The sequence below is a fragment of the Phascolarctos cinereus genome, unplaced genomic scaffold (genome assembly GCF_003287225.1).
Source record: "Phascolarctos cinereus isolate Bilbo 61053 unplaced genomic scaffold, phaCin_HiC Scaffold_4;HRSCAF=312, whole genome shotgun sequence".
NCBI classification, from domain to species: Eukaryota; Metazoa; Chordata; class Mammalia; order Diprotodontia; family Phascolarctidae; genus Phascolarctos; species Phascolarctos cinereus.
This window is the reverse complement of record NW_027555847.1, coordinates 680,125,432-680,145,418: the sequence shown is the minus strand read 5'-3', so window position 1 is coordinate 680,145,418 and position 19,987 is coordinate 680,125,432. Positions and strand designations below refer to the sequence as shown.

General features: G+C 53.0%; 1 protein-coding gene and 1 pseudogene across 5 annotated transcripts; both read right to left on the bottom strand.

Moving 5' to 3' along the window:
• Positions 1-484: 484 nt before the first annotated feature.
• LOC110223366 (transducin-like enhancer protein 2) lies at positions 485-5,293 on the bottom strand (annotated as a pseudogene). Its single transcript, XR_013485599.1, has 6 exons — positions 4,223-5,293; positions 3,666-3,892; positions 2,865-2,952; positions 1,631-1,822; positions 1,205-1,306; positions 485-915 (listed from the first exon to the last, which is right to left on the bottom strand). The product of XR_013485599.1 is annotated as a transducin-like enhancer protein 2 (transcript).
• A 1,308-nt stretch (positions 5,294-6,601) lies between these two features.
• On the bottom strand, positions 6,602-18,073 carry LOC110223352 (transducin-like enhancer protein 2). Of its 4 annotated transcripts, none has more exons than XM_021008815.2 (12): positions 17,961-18,073; positions 17,751-17,836; positions 17,122-17,185; positions 15,608-15,652; positions 14,062-14,124; positions 13,193-13,267; positions 12,766-12,949; positions 12,140-12,162; positions 10,391-10,486; positions 9,853-9,897; positions 8,676-8,822; positions 6,602-7,206 (listed from the first exon to the last, which is right to left on the bottom strand). In XM_021008815.2, exons 1-12 carry the CDS (start codon positions 17,982-17,984, stop codon positions 6,916-6,918), a joined length of 1,143 nt encoding a protein of 380 aa, XP_020864474.1. In that variant the 5' UTR covers positions 17,985-18,073; the 3' UTR covers positions 6,602-6,915. The 4 variants fall into 4 exon arrangements, with proteins under 4 accessions (XP_020864474.1, XP_020864475.1, XP_020864476.1 ...); XM_021008816.2 differs by having other exon boundaries at positions 12,766-12,946; XM_021008817.2 differs by lacking the exon at positions 8,676-8,822.
• Positions 18,074-19,987: the final 1,914 nt, after the last annotated feature.

Below are 19,987 nucleotides of genomic sequence, written 5' to 3'. Positions count from 1 at the left end.
GTGAGTGTACTCTGCTGGTTCTTTACTGGCAGCTTACTACCTGGGTAACCTCCTCCAACCCAGAGTTTCCTCATCGTGGAATGACAGGGTAGGCCTGAGGTCCCTCCCAGCACAGCTCTCTGAGCCTCGCCCCCCCACCCTCCTCGCCTTCCCCTTTGCGCCTGCTCTTGGGTCCAGCCGGTCAGTGCTACCAGCCGGGCCCCTGAGGCCGCCTCTTGGCTCCAGGAGGAAGATGGTGACTCTGAGCGGTCCTGGGGGGCTTCTTGGAGTCCAGGTCAGGTGGAACAGGAGGGCTCACCCCAAAGCTCCTCAGCCCCCCCTGGAGCCCAAGGTGCCCTCTGCTGCCTCCCCCAGTTCTCTCCCCCATTGCCCCCCCCCCACTTCAGCCTGCTTTTGGCCTCCTGCCCTGTCCCTGGCCTGGCCTCGGGGAGCCCCAGGTAGGTAGAGAAGGCTGCCTTCCTGCAGCCCAGGATGGACAGACACATGTGACAGAGACGTTTATTTACTCTGAAGGTCAGAGGCTTAGGCCTTGCAGCTCCTGATGGGGTGGGAGATTGGGGGACTGGGCTGTGGAAAGTCAGGAAGGTGGAGGAGATGCCCAACTATTGGCCAGATGTGTGGGAGATCCCAGCCTGGGCTTCCAGAAGAGGGGAGTCAAGAGGGAATGGGGGGACAGCTTCAGTATACCACCTCGTACACTGTGGCCTTCTTATCACCCGAGCCGGTCACAATGTACCTGTTATTGATGGAAATGTCACAGCTGAGACTGGCCCCAGGTAAGGGAGGGAGCAGGGTGAGTTGAACCCCCAGGTGCTCTTCCCCATTCCCTTGGGCTGAGTGAAGGGGGGACAACCTCATTAGGGGCTTCCTTAACACCTGGAAGGGGGAACTTCGGCAGCTAGGGATCAGGTAGACCTGAATTCAAACCCTGCCTCAAACACCAGCTGTGTGACTCTGGGCAGGTCACTGAACCTCTCTGTGCCTTTGTTTCCTCATCTGTATAATGATGGAGTTGGCCCAGATGGCCTCAGCCAGGCCTTCCAGCCCTGGATCTGGGACCCTACGGTCTCTCTGGGCCACCTTTTTCTCCTCTGGACTCTGATGGCCCCTTCAGGTGCTTGGTCGATTCTATGATCCTCTGTGGTGGAGGACTGTGGCTGCCACTGTGTGGGCGGGGGCAGAGCGGTAGCCTGAGCTGGCTGACACCGGCTGTCTGGGCCACATCCATTCCCTGGAAGATGCTGGCTCTGTAGGGCGTCTTCCACGGGGTGAGAAGGCTGTCCTTCCCCGTGCCCAAACCACTCCCCTGGAGGGCCAGAGGAGGAAGAAGGCAGAGTGAAGGACAGGCTGGGGGGAGGGGGTCGACCTAGTCCAACCCCTTTATCTTACAAATAAGGAAACTGAGGCTCCAGGGAGTAAAATGACTTGCCTGAGGGTAGTAAGCCCCAGATGCTGTCACGATTTTTAAAAAATCCAGAGTTAGGAGGCAAGTTAAGGCCCAGGGCAGGAAAGTAATTGGCCCAAAGCCCCTCAGCAAACCAGGACCACTGGGAAGAGGGTGCAGCAGGAGGAGGAAGGGGATGCAGGGGGCACCTGATCTGCCCCAGAGCCTTGGTGCCTGCTGACCTACCTTGGAGAATCTGCGCGAGAGGATGCAGCTCTCATGCAGCCGGGGCTGGTATTTCTCTGGCTTGCTGACGTGCAGAACGTCCACGCTGCTGCTGTCCAGACCCGCTTCCAGCCACTCTTGGTTGGGGCAGTGGCCGAGGGAGAAGATCTGTTGGAGAAGAGTCGAGGGAAGGGTCAGGGTGTAATGTGGTGTCTAATATGCTTCCCACTCTCCCCCACCACCTGCCCACCATCCATCCCACCTCTCCACCGCCCAGTTCCTGATCATCTCCACCAACGTTCCTGATACTTCCCCCCAACCCCCACAATACGATGGGGAGATCACAAAAGCTCAACATTCTTAAGTGGTGGAGAGGGAGGCCAAAGGAGGCGGCCGCGATCTTTCTGCCCTCTGCCAGGATCAGATCACCGTCAGATCTGGGGTGGGGGTGGGGGGCAGTGCTGCATTTTAGCCAGGACAGTGACAAATGGAAGGAGACCCCCGTGATGACGGAGGCCTCTAAACCCAGTCACAGAAGGACAGTTAGCCCAGAGAAGACTTTCAGTGGGGCCACGTTTACTGTCTCCAGCAATCCAAAGGGCTGGTTTGTGTAAGACAGAATCATCTTGCTCTGCTTGGCCCCAGAGGACAGGTCTGGGACCGGTGCGGGGAAGCTTCAGAGAGGCAGACTTTTGTTTCATGTAAGGAAAAACATCCTAGCCATTAAAGCTGTCTGAAAGTCCAATGGGCTGCCCCAAGAAGGAGTGAGTTCACCATTCCCGAAGGTCTCCAACCACAGTCCAGATGACCGCTCATGAGGCATTAGAGAATCACATTTCTAGAGCAGGAAGGAAGGAACCTTCAAGGTCAGCTGCTGCAAACACCCATTTTACAGATGAGGAAACTAAGGTTCAGAGAGGTGGTGACCAGCCCAAGGTGATGTCAGAGGCAGAACCAACATCTGAACTTGGTGTTGCACATCCCCAATTCATCATTACAGAGAGAATTCCCAGGCAGTTATGGGAGAGGCTAGATGGCCCTGGGCTGCCGTCTGGGGTTTCTGTCATTCTGTCCTAATTCTTTTATTCCCTAATGCTTCTTACACACCCCGGTGGGCCCAAGGACGAACCAGGCAGGCCGGCCCAGCTCCATCCTGCCTCCATCCTATAGCTGAGAAACCCCCACCCAGGACCACCTGGGAGCTAAAGTCGTGCTATTGAAGCTGGCGGCCTTCACGCAGGTCCCAGCAGCGCACGCTGCCATCCAGACCACCGGTCCGCAGCTGAGTCCCACAGTCAGAGATGGCAATGCAGCCGGCTCCATCTCTGTGGCCCTGAAACTGCCTGAAGAGGGGAGGGCAGGAAGGAGGGAGAAGGCAGCCATGGGCCTTCCCCTGTTTGCCAAGCAGGCCAGAGAGTACTCCTGTGAGAGCTCTTCCCAGCATGTAGCAGAGGGCGGAGGGGCCAGGAGAGCCACACCAGGGTCAGGAGGTTGGTCAAAGCCTCAGCCTAACCCCAAGAGGCCAGAGTCACAGATTGGGGTACATTCAAAGGTGAGGAAGTCGGGGGGGAGACTGGTGGGATGGGAAGTTCAGCTTGGGGGCACTGGGTGAGTTAGACATCCATCTGGGAGGTAGATGGAAGGAAGCCAGAGAAGTTGGGAATTGGGGTTTCACCTAGCCACACCTGGTACAGGTTGTACTAATTGGTTACTGAGATCCCTTCTAACTAAAATGCTGGGTCACCCCTGCCCACTTTCTTCTTCTAACCTTGAATCTCACACTGATCTAGAAAGCCTCAGAGCTCACACTGGTACATCTTCCCTGGCCTTGGGGCCCTATGTACCAAATCCCCTTGGCTTTGGGTCCCCCAACCTTTCCATCCCCAGATACCACCTAATGCCACATGTAGCCCACTCCCTCTCCCAAGTACTGAGCTGCCCTTTTCCACGTCCTCAGATCTCTGACTATGACATGGACCCAGATCCCCTACTTCTACATCCCCCAGCCTTCAGCTCCCTGACTGTTGGCCCTCACCTGACCATCACCTAGTTCTGCAGGTCGCACACCACAGTGGTGTCATCACTGCAGCAGGAGAAGCAGATCTTGGCATCAGAGCTGATGGCCAGGGCATAGCAGGTGGGCGCTGAGGATGTGAGCTCAGCCTTGATGTGGGGGGTGGGGGCTGCCAGGTCCCAGATGGACAGGGTGCTGGCTTCCCCACCCACGATCAGGCTCCGTCCATCTGGCAGCAGTTTGTAGGAGCGGATGTAGTTGTCCCGGTTCTGGGTGCGAGGGGGTGGAGGGGGAGAGGGGAGGAGGAGCTGGGGACAGGCTCAGCACCAGGCCCAGCTCCCTGGGGAGCCACAGAATCCCAGGCAGACAAGGGAGCTGAGCTGGGGGAAGCATTCAGCCCTGGCCAGGGGAGGGGAAAGGGCTTGCCCAAAACCACACCCCAAGTCAGGGAAGAGCCCAGAGCTTCCCCTCCCCTCCCCAACCACTGGCACCAGGTCTGGACAGTGGGTGGCCCCTGCTCACCCAGGCCCACCCAGCTCTGCCCAGGGAAGGGCTCTGGGGAGGGCCAAGGCTGGGTAGCTCACGGCCCGTTCCCTCACCAAGCAGTCGAGCTGTGCCGCGGGGGTCTTGGTGCCTGGCTGGGCCACATCCCACACCTTCACACAGCCCTTGCCCCCCGTGTAGACGTGCTAGGTGGAGTTGCTGATGGTGACAGCGCAGACGACCTCACCGTGGGTGAGGGTGTGCAGCTGTCGGGCGTGCCTGGGGATGCCTGTGCCCAGGAGGGCGTCTGATGGGAAGGGCACTGGCTTCATCTGCCCATCAGCAGACACATGGAAGATGTAAGCTCTGGAGGGGACGGAAGGGGCCTATAACCAGAGGGTAGAGTCTGACTCTCCCCATCCTAAGCAGAGCAGCCCCCATTCAGCTGTCACTAGAGCACCTCAGAGAACTTGACAAACAGCCTGGACAAAGGCTCTTCCCCCAACCCATGCAGTTATTGGGATACAGCTGGCCCTTCATCTTACAAACCTAAGGTGAGGAAAAGGCTTCAAAATGGCCTCTCAGATCCTGGAGAGGGGTCTATCCCCAGGTCCCTCCCCTGACACACGCCAGCCTAGGATACACCCACTTCCAAGGATCTCCAAGAATCTTTTGGATGTGAAGTCACAAAGGAATCCAAGCCATTTCCCAGATGCAGCCACCTTTTTCAGGGAGCCCACTGCCCTCACCTGGCCCTTATCAGCTAAGTACTCACGGCTTTCCCCCAGGGATACCAGGCAAGGTGGAGGAGAGGGCAGATAGTGGATGTGGGAGTGAGACTCAGTTTCCATCTGCTGATTCAGGGGAGGAGCAAGAAGAAAGCCTCAGGTTCCTATCTTTGCCCCCCAGATCCTCCTCCCTTCACCCCCTAAGCTGGACAGAACTCTCAACTGAAGCTCATGAGAACCGCAGCGTTTTCTCCTCCTAGTCCTGAAGGATAACTGATGACCAGACGTGCCCTTTCACAAATAGGATCATGAGGACTCGCCTAGTTCCAAGAAAATCCAGAGTGCTTGCCTCTTCCCCAACTTGGGGCCCAATGCTGACTCACCGTGGGGGAGCGGCCAAACATTATGGTGCTGCTGACCTGTGGGGACAGGTGAAGGCTCACGTAGGAGCTAGGCACAGCAAAGTCCCCTTTGAGTAGAGTGTGGGGTCCCACGCCAAAGGATGAAGTGAAGGGGCCAGACAAGGTCAGGGGACTCCTCAAGGCTGTGGGGAGGGGACAAGACCTTCAGACATGCCCTCCTCCCCCCAGCACCAAGAAAGGGGCTTCAGCTCCTGAGCCTCCTCAGTTCAGGGCTTCAGGGTTCCCAAATCTCTGTGCTCTTCAGCCAAGAATTTTATCCTCCAACCTAGGGATTCTGGGGACCCCATAAGGGTTCAGCAGTGCCCACTGGACCCTCCAGAGGAGGATAGGGATAGGGAAGATTCCCCAACCAGCCCTCTTCATCTTCATTCCTGTTACCCTCAGCTCCCCCATTTGTTCCCACAGGAAATTCCATTTCCCACTATGATATAGCTCCCTGAAGGCCCCAGTGCCCAGAACCCATCTCTCTCTGAGAATGCCATTATTGCTTCAAGCTCACCACACCCAAAAAACCCAAGTCACCACCTTCCTCTCCCCCAAATGACCCTAGGATCCAGTGATCTAACCCAATTTCTCTGGGCCAATAGCATTACCATCTTCTAACTACCCAACCAGTCACCTCTGAAGCATCTTTGACCCCCAGCATTATACCTTATGTCCAAACTGCTCCCAGGCTATGGGGCCTGAGGTAAGCCTCTTCCTTCCCTAGGCTCTGGGTTTCCAATATGTCAGATGACCAGATTGGACTAGTCTCTGAGGTCCCTTGCAGCTCTAGCATTCTATATTCTTTAAGTCTAGTCAAATCTTCCAAATGTCTTCCTCATCCATTGATAGCCCACCTCCAGTTAGCCTCATGGCACCATAACTAGCCTCCATTCCTTCAGCCTCTACCCTTGACCTTTCTTGTATGGAGTGTTCTTCAAACAACACTTTTTTTTTTGGCAAGGCAATGGGGTGAAGTGACTTGCCCAGGGTCACACAGCTAGTAAGTGTCAGTGTCTGAGGCCACATTTGAATTCAGGTCTTCCTGAATCCAGGGCCAGTGCCCTATCCACTGCACCATCTAGCTGCCCCCCAACACTTTCTTCCCATCTCTTCCCTGCTTCAAAACTCCCAAAGCCACCCCTGTTGCTTAATACATCAAAAGTCTAAATTCCTGAACCTGACATCCAATGTTCCATCCCCCCCCTCCTAAGTTCCATTAGGTCCCATCCTGCCTGGCCAACCTCATTTCTCATTACTCCCAATTACATCCCAAAGATGCCCATGGCATTTCAATAGGGTGTATCACCTGAATGTCAGCAGCACACACCCCTTCCCACCCTCCACTTCCAAACACACAGTCCAGTACAAAATACAGTATTCATTTGGGTCTTCAAGCCTTTTCAGCTCATATCATTCTCCATTCCTGGAGTGAATCTTAGTAACCTGAATAACCTTATAAGCTTAGAATTTTGGAACCATAAAACAGAAACATGTCAGAACTGGGAGGGCCCTTAGAACACAAAAAGTGTTAGAGTTAGAAGTGACCTTAGACATCTTCTAGTTCTCCTCCTCCCCGCCCCCCCCCAACCATTTTACAGGTCCAGAAAGGGGAACGTATTTGCACAAGATGGTAGAGTGAGTTGGCGATGGACATGATAGCAGACCCCAAGTTTCCTAATTTTCAGTCTCCCTTATTTCCCTTAGCCCGCGGTCTGAGTCAGTGAGGTCCTGCTCCCACCAAACAGTCTTCATCCATCTTTCGTAGGCTGACTCTCCCCTAGCAGGAGCTGGGGTAGAGGTGGGTGGGAGGCCATGTTTCTCCCCAGCACCATCTGTGGCAGGCAGCGGTTTGGTGCTAAGCTGGTGGAGGTGGCTGGCAAAGCTGGGGCCAGGGATGGAGGCGTCTAGGGAGGAGGAGGAGCCGCTGGGCTTGCCCATTGGAGGCGTGCTGACAGAAAACAGCTTCTGCACAGAGAAGGGAATGGGGAGGGGCAGTCAGATTTAGGGTAGGGGGAGATAAGTCGCTGGGGACTATTTAGAGCTAATACATTTGGCAGAAAACTAGGGAGGGTGATGCATGAACAAGCACATGTGTGTACTTGCAGGTGTCTGTGTATGTGTTAATATATTACATACATGTGTGTATGCCCACTCATGTTAGCAACTCTTTACATATAAGGGAACCACTATGGACACGCATACATAGATTTGCATAAGCACTGAAAAAGGTGGTTACACACTGTCCATAAATCCACATGCATTAGCCTATCTACACAAATGCACTGGGTTTGTACATATGGATGCATGTAGGGACACACATATGCATACGTGGATGGCATACATGGGTGTACCATTTCCCATGAGTACATATGTGTACTTGCATCTGTGAACATCTTGCGTGTTATCACACACAAGCGCATATGAGTGTGGTCATGAATGGGTGGGACAGGGCAGAGAGAGCCACCTGGGTGGAGGGGAGTCCCTCCTGTAAGCCAGCCTCCCCGCTCCTGCCACTGCCCCTCCTGTGAGCAGTAGGGCTTTACAGCCTTGTTGGGGGGAGCTCCAGGGACATCCTGGGAGCACCGCCATCCCCTTAGCTTTCTCTCTGTCTCACACCAGCCCCCTCCTCCCTCATCTGCCTGAGCCAGTGGGACTCAGATTGATTGGCCCTGAAAGGCAGCCCTCCCAATGATGTTTCAATCCCAGAATCTGACTTGGCCAATCGATCCAGGGCCCAGGAAAGCAGTTCAGGAAGCAGCCAAGCAGGAAGGCCCGCAGGCCCTGGGTGCCAGGAACTGCCACATTAACTCCTTGTGTACAGTATGGGCTTTAAAACCATTTTACAAATCAAGTTATTGAATTGAGCCCCATGCTGAGGTGGGGGTGAGGGTGAGGGTGGGAAGTAGTGCTGAGTACTCAAAATCACAGCTCCCATTTCTCTGGTCCCTGAAGTTTACAAAGCACCTTTCTCATCACTGACCTGGAGGGAGGTAGTACATGCATAATACACATGTATTTATCATATATATATGAACTATTCATTTTGCAGATGAGAAAACAGAGGTGCAGAGAAAGGAAGTCATCTATGCAAGGTCACAGAACTTGTAAGTGAGAGGAGGTCTGGACTCAAATACAGCTTGGGGTTTTTTTGGGTTTTTTTTTAGGCAATTGGGGTTAAGTGACTTGCCCAGGGTCACACAGCTAGTGTCTGAGGTCATATTTGAACTCAGGTCTTCCTGACTTCAGGGCTGGTACTCTATCCACTTTGCCATCTAGCTGCCCCAAATCCAGCTTTTTGGGCCTGTATCTCTATACAGGCATCTTCTATCACAAGGCACTGCCTCAGCCTCCCTGCCCCTGGTGCTGAGTCAGCAGCCCAGGGCTAGAGATGTGGTCACAATGACTGTCTACAAATGGGCTCTTTGATTCCTTACCAGACTGGGATCCTTGCCTTTGGGGGTCAGTGTGGCCTGGCTTGAGGCCAAAGAGGCCAAAGAAGTTGGGCTGTCGGGCAGATCTGGATGTGTTTGTAGTTTCGGGCTGGGTGTGGGCACCAGGCTGGGGGGTTCCGAGACAGGATCCTAGCAATGAGAAGGTCAGAGAGCTTGGGGAACCTGCCCCTTCCTAACGGGAGATTTCTTACTCCGCACTTAGAAGGGAGTCTCTAATTGGGCACATCTGTCCCCACTTCCTCACCCCAGTCCCAGGAGGGAGGCAGCTTGGGGGTGGGAAGGAGACTTGCTCAGATAAGAAGGTGGTGAAACTGAAGGATGGAGCCCAGAGCATGTGAAGGAAGGCAGCCTGGAGCAGAGCTGTGAAGGTCTAGATTCCCATCTCAGCTGTGCTGTATGACCTTGGGCAAGTCCCTTCTTTCTATAGACCACATATGAAATGGGAGAGGGGAAGTGGGACCAGATCATAGATCTTTATCCCCCCAAGACAACTGGGGTTAAGCGACTTGCCCAGGGTCACACAGCTAGTAAGTATCTGAGGTCAAATTTGAACTCAGGTCCAAGCCAGGTGCTCCATCCACTGAGTGCCCACTGCCCCTTAGATCAGAGGTTGGTAAGCTTCATTGTGTCATGAAGTCCTTTGGCCGTCCATCTGGTAAAGCCTAAGGAGCCTTAGTCAGCATGTTTTCAAATACATCAAATAAAATGTATACATAGGATTAGGAAGAAAACTAATTATGTTGAAATATAGTTTTCAATTAAAAAAAAAGTTCATGGATCCCTTGGTTAAAAAACCCCTAGACTAGAGGATCTCAAAAGATTGTTCAAGCTCTGGGGTTTTATCATCTTAATGAGACCGTAAGGTAAGATGAGACATTTAGAAGTTACTGAGTTTTGCCCAAGCCTTTTGGAGAACGGTAGAGAGAAGGGAGGAGGGGACTCCCATCTCTCTCTCCAGCCCCTGTCCTAGGTCCTGCCCAAGAAATCAAGGCTTGTATCTCCCTCCCCATCAGGATACTCTGAAACCTATATTCAATGTTCTCTTCCCAGAAAAAAAAAAAAGCTTTCCTCTTGATGCTAATGTCCCTGTTCCCTTACCCCAGAGGGAAGAAGTCCCAGCTGTATGCCCTCACTCCCACCCCCCAGAGGCCAGACTCACCTCATCCACCACCAGATTATAATCGCTCTTGTCACCATCGCTGTCCTGGTAGAGACAAAGGGGTAAGCTAGATGGGAGCTGGCAGGGAGGGATCCCCTATGAGCAGGCCTCAGAGGGAAAGCCAAGCTCCCCTTATCAGCAGGCTCCTTTGACTGTAAGAGGTCAGAGTCAGAAGGGCCTTCGTATATAGAACCTGGAATATCAGAGCTGGGAAGAGACTTGGAACGTGGAAGACAAAATGTCAGGGTTTGGAAAACCCTCTAAACATATGATAGATTGATGAGTTTTGCTGAATTTTTTTTCTCTTTCTTTTTATTCTTTGTTACAAGGGGTGGGTCTCCAAGGAGAAAAGGAACATATTTGGAAATGGAACTGTTGTAACCACAAAAGATATCAATAATCTAAAAAAAGGAACACAGATCATAGAATGTCAGAGCTGAAAGGGGCCTTTAGAGACCATTAAAATACCCAGGTTTCTCTTTTTACAGATGGGGAAACTGAGGCCTAGAGAGAGGAAAAGGGACACAAGCCCACTTACATAGTTTCCCAGAGGATCTTTCTCTTCCTGTTTGCATGTCTGACCAATGAGCCACTCTTCCTCCACTAGGCTCTCTGAAGGTGAAGGGGATATGCTCTGCAGCAAAATGTAAAAAGTTTATCAGGCATCCTGGAAGCAGCTATGAAGGCTCAGCTGGCCCTGGGAAGGAGTCCACACCCCTTCCCTGCTCCAAGTCCCTGAACAAGTGTCTCCAGTTCCTGGAAGCTAAAAGAAGGAGGACACGGCCATCCATTAGACACAGGGCGTCCCAGCTGGAGAGAGGGCCTGCATTCTCCCAGCTCTCCAAATTGCACCCCCCTCACCAAGAGATACAGGCCTTGGGTTCTCTATTGAGGAAGGGGTTTCAGCTCCTGTGCACTGCCTGGTTCTTGAGGAGGCCACAACATCCTATCTAGGGGTCAAGGGAGGTGGGTGCCAGGTTGTGCCTGCTTCTCCCCATGCTTATTTATAGACACACACATACACACACACACACACACACACACACACACACTGCCTTCCCCACAGCTCTGCTTTTTTCTCCCCATCTTGCAATATGTTCACTCTGGAAGGGATAATGAGGCATATCTGTAATGGAAAATCCCCAGCCCAGCCTACAGCCCCTTCTCTTCTCTCCTTGTTTATTCCCTCTTGCCCTGGTCAGAGACTGTCAGAGCTGGGAGGGACCTAGAGACAGAGAACACAGAAGGCCTGGAGAAGACGGCCCTTAGAACGCAGAATGCCAGGTCTGGGAAAGGACTTGGAAATTATCTAACCTTACCTCTTTCCCAGCCTGGGAAACCATTGCCCACAAGGTGTCTCTGACAGCCTCCATTTACAGACCTCCAGTGACAGGGAGCTCCCTCCATCCTTCAGCAGGCCCTTCCATTGGGGAACATCTCTGACTGTTAGGAACTTTTTTCTTGCACCAAGGTCAAATTCGCCTCTCTACCATTTCAGCCCAGTGTTCTTTGTGCCTTTCTGAGCCCAGACTAAGTCTAATCCCTCTCTCATATGACATGCCTTCAGATATTGGAATATAGTTTTGAGTCTCCTCCAACTATACCTTCCTAGCTCTTCCAATGGCCTGCTCTCTGCCCTGTCCCGACCCCAGCTTCCCTTCTCGCAGTGTGCTCCTTCCTCTAATGTGGTCCTTGAACTGGACATGGTCTTTCAGGTCAGGCATGAGTAGGGCAATCCCAGCTTCTGTTCAGGGCACCAGGTTATACCAACACAGCAGCTGAGGCCATGGGGAGAGGGAGGGCTGGTCATGGGAATTCAGCAGAAGGTGCCTCCATGCCTGCCTCACCAACCCCTCTCACAAATGCTGATGGGACCCAGAGCTGAGACCAGCCTGACTGAAGAAGAGGGAAGTGGGCTGTCAGCTTATAGCTGTTATCTTCAACCCATCCCCAGAGAGGCCCTTCGCTTCCCTCCAACTTTGCTCCTTGTGGGGGGGGGGAGAAGAAGGCGGGATGGCTGGTCAATAATCTCTCCTCCTGGGGTGGGAGTGGGGAAGGGAGGAAAGGCCTGCATAAGCATTGGTGCTCAAAGCCCAGACCCAGGATCCTAACTACCCCCACTCCCCTCTTACACACACATGGGCCAAAGCTGGCCAAGATGAAGAAGCCCAAAGGCCAGATGAATGCAGATGAGATGGAAATGCCACGGCAAATCCCCAAGTGATCTCAGCTCAGGGTGGCTCTGGGAGGGGAAAGAGAGAGTCCTAGTCCCAGCCCCATCACTCACCCGGCTGCTGTGGCCTCTGACTGCTGCACCCCAGGCCCAGGGGAGGAGGAATGAGAGAGACAGAGAAGGGAGAGAAGGGAGGGAAGGAGGGAGGGGGGATAGAGAGAATAAAGGAGAGAGAGAGAGGAGAAGGGGAGAGAAAGAAGGAGGGAAGGGGAGAGAGAGAGAGAGAGGAAGGGAGGGGGAAGAAGGGGGAGGGAGGAAGAGGGGAGTGGGGGGAGGGAGAGGGGGAGGGGGGAGGTAGATGGAGGGAGGGAGGGAGGGGGAGGAGAGGGAGAGAGAGAGGAAAGAGATGGAGGAGGGTGAGGGAGGAGAGGGAGGGAGGAGAGAGAGAGAGAGAGAAGAGAGAGAGAGAGAGAGAAGAGAGAGAGAGAGAGAGAGAGAGGAAGGGAGATGGGGGGGAGGGAGAGGGAGAGAAGAGGAAGAAAAAGAATCATGAGTGCAGGCAGCTTCCTTTCCTTCTCATCCCAACATGTCCTTTTTCTCTTGTATTTTTGTGTCACCCCTTTTTCCCCCTACCTGGTACAGCCCTTTTCCTACCCCCTCCCAACGTCCCTTCTTAACCTTATAACCCTCTTTCCTCATCCCCTCCCTCATTCTCTCTCAACCTCAGAGTAGGCCCTTACCAGGAGGCTCCCTGGTGCCTGGGATCCTCTGATTCTCCTTGGTAGTAGTATCAACGGTAGTGGTGGTGGCTGCCAGCTGGGCCTGGGTGACTAGGGCTCCAGACAGGGCTAGCAGCCCTGCTGCAGGGTGGGGGGTCAAGGGTACAGGTGGAATGTGGTGTGACAGGTGCTGTAACTGCTGCTGCTAGATTGGAGAAGGGTCCAGGTTGGGGAGGGGGACAACAGTTAGCCCCCAAGGAGGTTTGTGGCCCCATTACACAGGAGGGCAAACTGAGGCTCAAGAGGGAGAAGGTCTCACAGAAAATCAGGGGTAAAACAGGAAACAGGGACTCGGGGGTCTTGTGAGGTCTGACTTAACCAAGTGTCAAACTTCTTGGCTTGGCCCCAAGCTCTGGACAAAACCTCAGCCTGATGGATGCTGACTCACCCCGATGATGCTGTTCAGCTCGGTTGTGGTCACCTGTTTGGCCCTCTCCACAGCCTGAAGGATTTGCTGCTGGTGCTTGGGATACAAACACATTGAGGTGGGGTGGGGGGACGGTGGGAGCAGCGGGGTAATGGAACAGAGACACCTTGGGGTGATGGAAATAACTGGCTCTGAAATGATAGGACCCAGGATCGAATCCCAGCTCTACCACCTAGGCCCCGGGGGAGGGGGAGCCCTTGGGCCAATCACCGACACTCTCCGGTCCTCAGTTTCCTAATCAACCACTCAGTCCACATTTATTAAATGCCTACGGTGTGCCAGCTCCTGGGCTATGCACTAGAAATACAAAAAGAGGCAAAAGACAGTTGCTGCCCTCAAAGAGGTTGCAATCTCACCTGTAAAATGAGTGGGTTGGAGTGGGTGGTCTCTCAGGTCCCTTCCAGCCCCAAATCTATGAATGTTTTTTCTACTCCCTCAAACTAGACATGTGCTAGGACACCCTAGTCCAGGAGCAAACTGAGCCGATCCTTAATGCTTGTTGAATTGATGGATTGCAATGGGGATAAGGATCCCTGGCCCTTATCAGTCTCCATCCTCCCACAGTCCAGAACCTCAGCACCCTGAGACAGAGAGGCAGGGTGGATGGAGCACTGAACTTAGCATCAAGAAGCTCTGGGTTCAAATCCTACCTCTGACATATAGTGGTTGGGTGATCCTGGACAAGTGGCATCTCTCTGGGCCCCCGTTTACTCATCTATGAAGTCACTGTCCCAGACGGCCTTGAAGGTCCCTTCCAACTCTCAGGCTCTATGTTCCTTTGATCCTCCCTTCCCTGCCCTTCCCAGAAGCCCCGAGCCCACCAGGCTCACCTCCTGCTTCACAAAAGGGATGATCTTGGCGCAGACGGTGCTGAGTCTTTTCACAATCTCTGCCTGGCAGAGAGACAGACACAGAACAGGGTCAGGCTGGAGGCATGGGGAAGAAGGCAGTGTCTTCCAGTTCCCCCCCCCCAACAATCCCTTACAAGGAAAGCTAGAGACAGAAGAAAAAGAAGCCCTCCCCACCCTCCTTAGCAGAGCTGGGTCTGCTCCCTATCCTAGGGAAGCCCCAGCTCTCTCCCTCTCTTCTGAGCCTCAGCTTCCTCGTCTGTAACAGGAGATGGCGGCCACTGCCCAGCCTTCGTCAGGAGGGTGGAGGCAAGATGGAGAAGGCCATTCCCCAACTGAAGAGGGAGAAGGGAACTGGTTCTTTGCAGAAAAAGGCCAGGGCTGAAGGCACACAGGGGTGCTGTGTGTGTGTGTGTGTGTGTGTGTGTGTATGTGTGCGTGTTTGTACCCTTGAACCTGTGTTTGTCTGTGAATATGTCTATAAACGTGTGTGTGTGTGTGAGCGCATGTGTGTGTCTCACTCCCACGATCATAAAAGGAGCAAACTGGGAGGGAGGCCTCTCCAGCTGGAGAAATATGGCTGTTGGATTCACCACTTCGTCGGGCTCTGCTCCAAACTAATTTCTCTGGCAGGCAGCCCCGTGATGACGGGATTGATGGATCTGAAGAGTGACAGCAAATTACTGCCGGAACAAAGCAGGCAGCCACGAGAAGGAGGACAGGAGGTGGGGTGTGGGGGAGAGGAAGCAAAGACAAGAGCAGAGAATGAGGCCAGGCCAGGCAGGGCATGGGCATCTTGTAGAGGATGTCAGAACTGGAAAGCACCTTGGAGATCACCCAGTGCCAGCCTCACTGTGACCTCTGGCAAACAGCCGACTCAATTTCTCCATGTGTGAAATAAAGGGATTGGACCAGATGATCTCTAAGGTGACATCTATCTCTGAGGTACTGCGCTCTAAGGGCCCTTAAAAAAAAAAAACCACCAGAACGGTGATTTCACTGTTGTAAGGAAGTCTTAGTGAGAGGATGCCCTCCACAATTTACAATCTTATAAAGTTGCCTTAGTGTGTGTGTGGAGGGGGGGAGGGGCAGAGTTGAGAGATTGTGTGACTGGTTCAGGGTCACACAGGTATCATGTGTCCAAGGCCAGACTTGAATCCAGGCTGCTTCATTCTCAAGATACCTTACTTCCCTCTACATCCTATCTTCTCCTAAGACCTCTTCTAGTGAAGATAGTCTACCTGCTACGTTCTCAAGTCCCTTCTGTGAGTCTGTGGCTCTACTCCTCTCCTCATTTTACATCTGGGGAAACTGAAGCCGAGAGGTGGGGAAGGGACTTGTCCAAGGTCACACATCAAACTCAGACAGAATCCAGAATGGGACCTAGGTATCTTGAAAAGCAATCTGTTTGGCTCCAACCCAGAGATCTAGGGCAAAACACTTAATCTCTAGGTCTCTTCCTTTTCACAATTATCTGGGGATATGGCTAAGATTCTGAAATACACAGCCTGCTCCCTTCCCCCCTCACCTGCTTGTGCATCTCCAGGTTGAGGCCATAGGACATCTCATAATACTGAAAGGCAAGGAAGAGCTGTCATGATCACCAGGCATAGGTGATATCCTTCCCTGCCTTCCCTTTGGTTCAACAAGAACATTTATGACCTCAGGTTGGGTCAGAACCAGCCCAGCTCCTGGCACATTCCTCTACCCCCCAACATACTTATAGGTCCCCCCAGGCTTGCATTTGTAGAATTTAGTCCTATATCACTTATCCTAGAGAAATCTCTCTCCAAACTCTCCCACCTAGTTTGTTCCTGGGGGTCCAGGGAACTCTCGCCTGGTCTATCTTGACTTCATTGCTGCAGCAGACTCATTCCCACCTCACCCCCTACACTTCAACAGAGAAACCCCTACCACTACCTCCAAGAGCAGGAGAGGAAGGTTCCTAACACATTCTCCCTCCACCATTAATGACCTTGGCCTGTGTCCCTCCTTTCACCAGGACCCACTGGGACTGGGGGAGAAGCATGCCCATTCTCTCCTAGCTTCTCAATTTCCCATTTCTGGCTCCCTCCAACCCTAAGCCCCGCTCCATTAGCCTAAGGAGAACACACTCATCAAAAAGAAAAAACACCTCCCGGAAAACTACAAGTTATGACCTAAGATCCTCCACAGAGAGGTCCACTCAGGTCAGTGGGCACTCCCTTCTAAAATGACAGAGTCCCAGCTCTCAAAGAGCTTAAGGTCTTTTGCAGGGGGTGGGGAGAGGAGTGTGACATCATGATTCCAAGGAGGTCATCTGTGCAAAGCATTTTGAAAACTTTAAATATAGAATATATTTAATAAATTGAATAAATGTAGAATATAGTCTCTCTATATTCATATAGATATGTCATTTATTATTCTAGATGACAATCTCGGGAAAGCCAACATTGGCAGCAGTTTGGCATAGGGGTGAGGAACTTGTAGCCTCGAGGCCACGTGTGGCCCTCTAGGTCCTCAAGGGCAGCCCTTTGACTGAATCCAAACTTCACAGAACAAATTCCATTAATAAAAGAATTTGTTCTGTAACATTTGGACTCAGTATGAAAGCTGCATCCGAGGACCTAGAAGGCCACATGGAGACCAAAGCGTTCCCCACCCCTGGTAGAGGGAAGAGCCCTGCACCTGGAATGAGAGGATGTCCTGCTTTGGTCACTATGAGATTCTGGCCTTTTCCTTCCTTCCCAGAGCTTCAGTTTTCTTATCTGTAAAATGGGTAGGTGGGTGAATGGGAAGGGTATGTTGAACTAGGTTATTTCTAAGGTCCCTTTCAGCTTGAATATTTTGTGAATTTTAGATTCCTAAATCCAACTCCCCTTCCTTGACTCATTTTAGAAATAGTGAAACTAAAGTTCAGGGAAGCAAGGACCTTATCATAAACCTTATCATAAGCCCATGGCAGGGTCAGGGACTGGAATTCAGGTCTTTAGATAAAACAATTAGTAAAAATGGGGAAACGGTTGGAGGTTGCAGGAGGAGGCTCAGTGTGCCCCCCCTCACCATGACGTAATGACGCTGCATCTCAGTCTTCTCACTGGCCAGTTTTTCACACTCCAGTTTGAGGCTGGGGAGATCAAGGAGAGGGCAGACCCGGCATCAGGAACTGCCCCGCCCCCAGTCTCTTCCTCACCTAGATCAGGAAATGCCGTGCCCCCTAAGCCGCTACTTCACCAGGATACTTCCCACTCTGAAGCCAATTCCTAGGATGTTCCTGGCTCTTCTTCCCTCACCTGGCCCCTCCTACTCTAGCCCCTCCCCCTTCTTTCACTATTGGCCCTTTGAGCTCTGGGGTCCCGCCTTCTTTGCCTCCCTATTGGCTCCTCCCTCCCCTCACCTGCTCTTAGGTTCCGCCCCCCCCTTGGCTATGCCACTTCTCCCTTCACCTGGCCTCTCCCACTTCTAGGCCACGGCCTTCTGTCTCTCCCGGCCTATTGGCCCTTAGCTCTCGGAGGCTCCTCCCTCACCTGGCCTCTCCCACTCTCCACGCCATTGGCCCTTTTCGTACTGAGACATTGCCCTCACCAGAACGCCCCCTCCCTCACACTTAGAGACTCAGGCTCCCAGACTGGGGGAATGTTTGGTGGGGGAAGGGGACAGCCCTCCAGTACAGCTCTCCCGCCCCGCCTCACCTGTGGTACTGAGCCTGCAGATATTGAAATTCCTCCTTCACGCGGTCGCAGATCTCTAAAACAGAGAACTTGAAGGGCTGTCCAGCCTGGAGTGGAGCGTGGTGGGGGGGGGGGATAAGAAGATACTAGATCTCAGGACCAGACTAGCCTGAGAATCTCCCCCGACCCTCGGGCCCCCCACACTCCTACGCACCCTGGGAATCCACTCACCGGAGGCCTGCCTTGGGGATACATCCTGCGGGCCCCGCCCGTTCCACCCTGTACCCGAGGGCTCCCCCAGCCCCGGGCCCCCAGCCGCCGCCCGGCCAAATGTTGAGGAGAGCCAAAAGGATGAGGGAAGACGGGAGGGAGGGAAAAGAAAGCAGGACTGAGGATAAAACCTAAGGAGGGACGATGAAAAGGGGATGCCGCAGAGGGACCCAGGAGTCCGGGGCTCCCTGTGGAGAGAGAGGAAGAAAGGAAAGTGGCTGGGAAGTAGGCAGGAGCTGGGGAAAGCTGGGGGGGGCGGCCTAGGCAAAGGGCCCCAGAACCCAGGAGTTCCCGGCTCCCCGGGGCCGTCTGGAGCTGGAGAGAGATAAGGGAGCGCCCAGGGGCTCCTACTCCGGAGGGAGAGTGAGCTCAGCTGCCTCTTTTCCGAGATGAGCCAGAGGAACTGGGCAGGAGAGAGGGGAGGGAGGGAAGAAAAGAGAGAGGGAGGAGAAGAGCGCAGCGGGCGGGCGGGGAAGGTCAGGAGCGAGGTGTGGATCTCCGGCAGCTGTGGCACCCGCAGGGCCAGTGGCCGCAGTCTGTCCCGCTCTAGCCGCCTCGGGGCTCAATTCTATCAGAGACGCCGCTAGCACCGCGGCCTTAAGGTGGCCCGCCTCCCCAATCCTCCTATCCCGCGCCTTCCCCGCCCCAGTCAATTCTGCTCACCCCAGACCTGGCCAGCGTCCACCTACAAACAGCCAGACTGCGACTGGGTGCCTGAGGATTGGAGCCTCCTCTAAGCATTACCTGGGGAGACTCTCCAGAGGGGCTGGGGGCGGGGGAAAGGGGAGGCCTTGTCTGGAGGGTGCTGAGGAGCTTATTTGGGTATCAATGGGATGAAGAAAGTACTGGTTGAGTCCAGAAGCACTGGCTGAGGCACAGATCCTGTTTGTAGGCAATACAGTCTTCAAAAGATGGGAGCCCAATTTCACTTCCTCCAGGAAACCTTCCCTGATTCTTACCAGGATCTGTCATACACTGTGGACTCTTCATTCCCACCAGTGGGAATATGGCCTCAGAATAAGAATAGAATTCCACAGAGCATAGAGTATCAGAACTGGGAGGGTCCTTAGCAAAGAGGATGTCAGAGCAGGGAGAGTCCTTAGAAGTCAGAATGTCAGATCCAGGAGGCTCCTTAGAATACACAATATGTCAGAGCTAGGAGGGATCTTGGAACCTGAATGTCAGAGCAGGGAGGACCCTTAGAAAAAGAATATCAGAACAAGGAAGGCACAGAATAGAGCTTGGAGGGGCCTCAGAACATAGAATGTCAGAGCTGGGAAGGCCCTTAGAATACAGAATGTCAGAGCTGGAAGGGTCCTTAGAACTCAGAATGTCAGAGCAGGCAGGGACATTAGAACACTGAATTTCAGAGCTGAAAGGGCCCTTAGAACACAGGTCAGAGCAAGGAGGGACCTTGCAGCATAGATTGTCAGAACTGGGAAGGAACTTAGAAATTAGGATCATTCAGTCAAGAAGTCTTTATTAAAAACCTGTAAAATGTCAGACCTGGAAAGACCCTTGGAACAGGATGCCAGAGCTGGGAAAGATGTTAAAACATGTTAGCACTGGAAGGAACTATAGAACAAAACATGTCAGAGCTGGCAGGAATCTTAGAACACAGAATAAGCTTCCCACTAAACATCCCAGAGTGATCCAAGAGTGTCCTGTTCACCTAGGAAGAAATGAAGAAAAGAAGGGAGAAAAGAAAAAAAGAGCTGAGTGGCCTTGGCATTTTTAGGTGGGAGGTATATGATGTAGCAGAAATGGCATCCCCTTCAGCATCAGAAGATACTAATTCCTGCTCTGCTGCATTCTATTTGCTAAACCTTAGATCAGTCACTAACCTGTCTGGTCCAAAATTGAATTCATTGTCCCCTAAACCTGCCCTTCCTCCCCAAATTTCATGTTTCCTTTGGAAACACCAATGGATTTGAAACCTCAGGAGAGATATGTTAGACATGGCTCATGTCCCCCATCCAGGCTCAGTT

Bases quoted from the DNA above. Each gene is read 5' to 3' on its own strand.
- LOC110223352 (XM_021008815.2), bottom strand. From the start codon at position 17,984: ATGTATCCCCAAGGCAGGCCTCCG. The intron at 10,487-12,139 runs GTGAGTGATGGG...ATTTTGCTGCAG, and splicing joins TCAGAGGCCACAGCAGCCGG to AGCATATCCCCTTCACCTTC. The intron at 8,823-9,852 runs GTGAGTCTGGCC...TCTCATTGCTAG, and splicing joins ATAATCTGGTGGTGGATGAG to GATCCTGTCTCGGAACCCCC.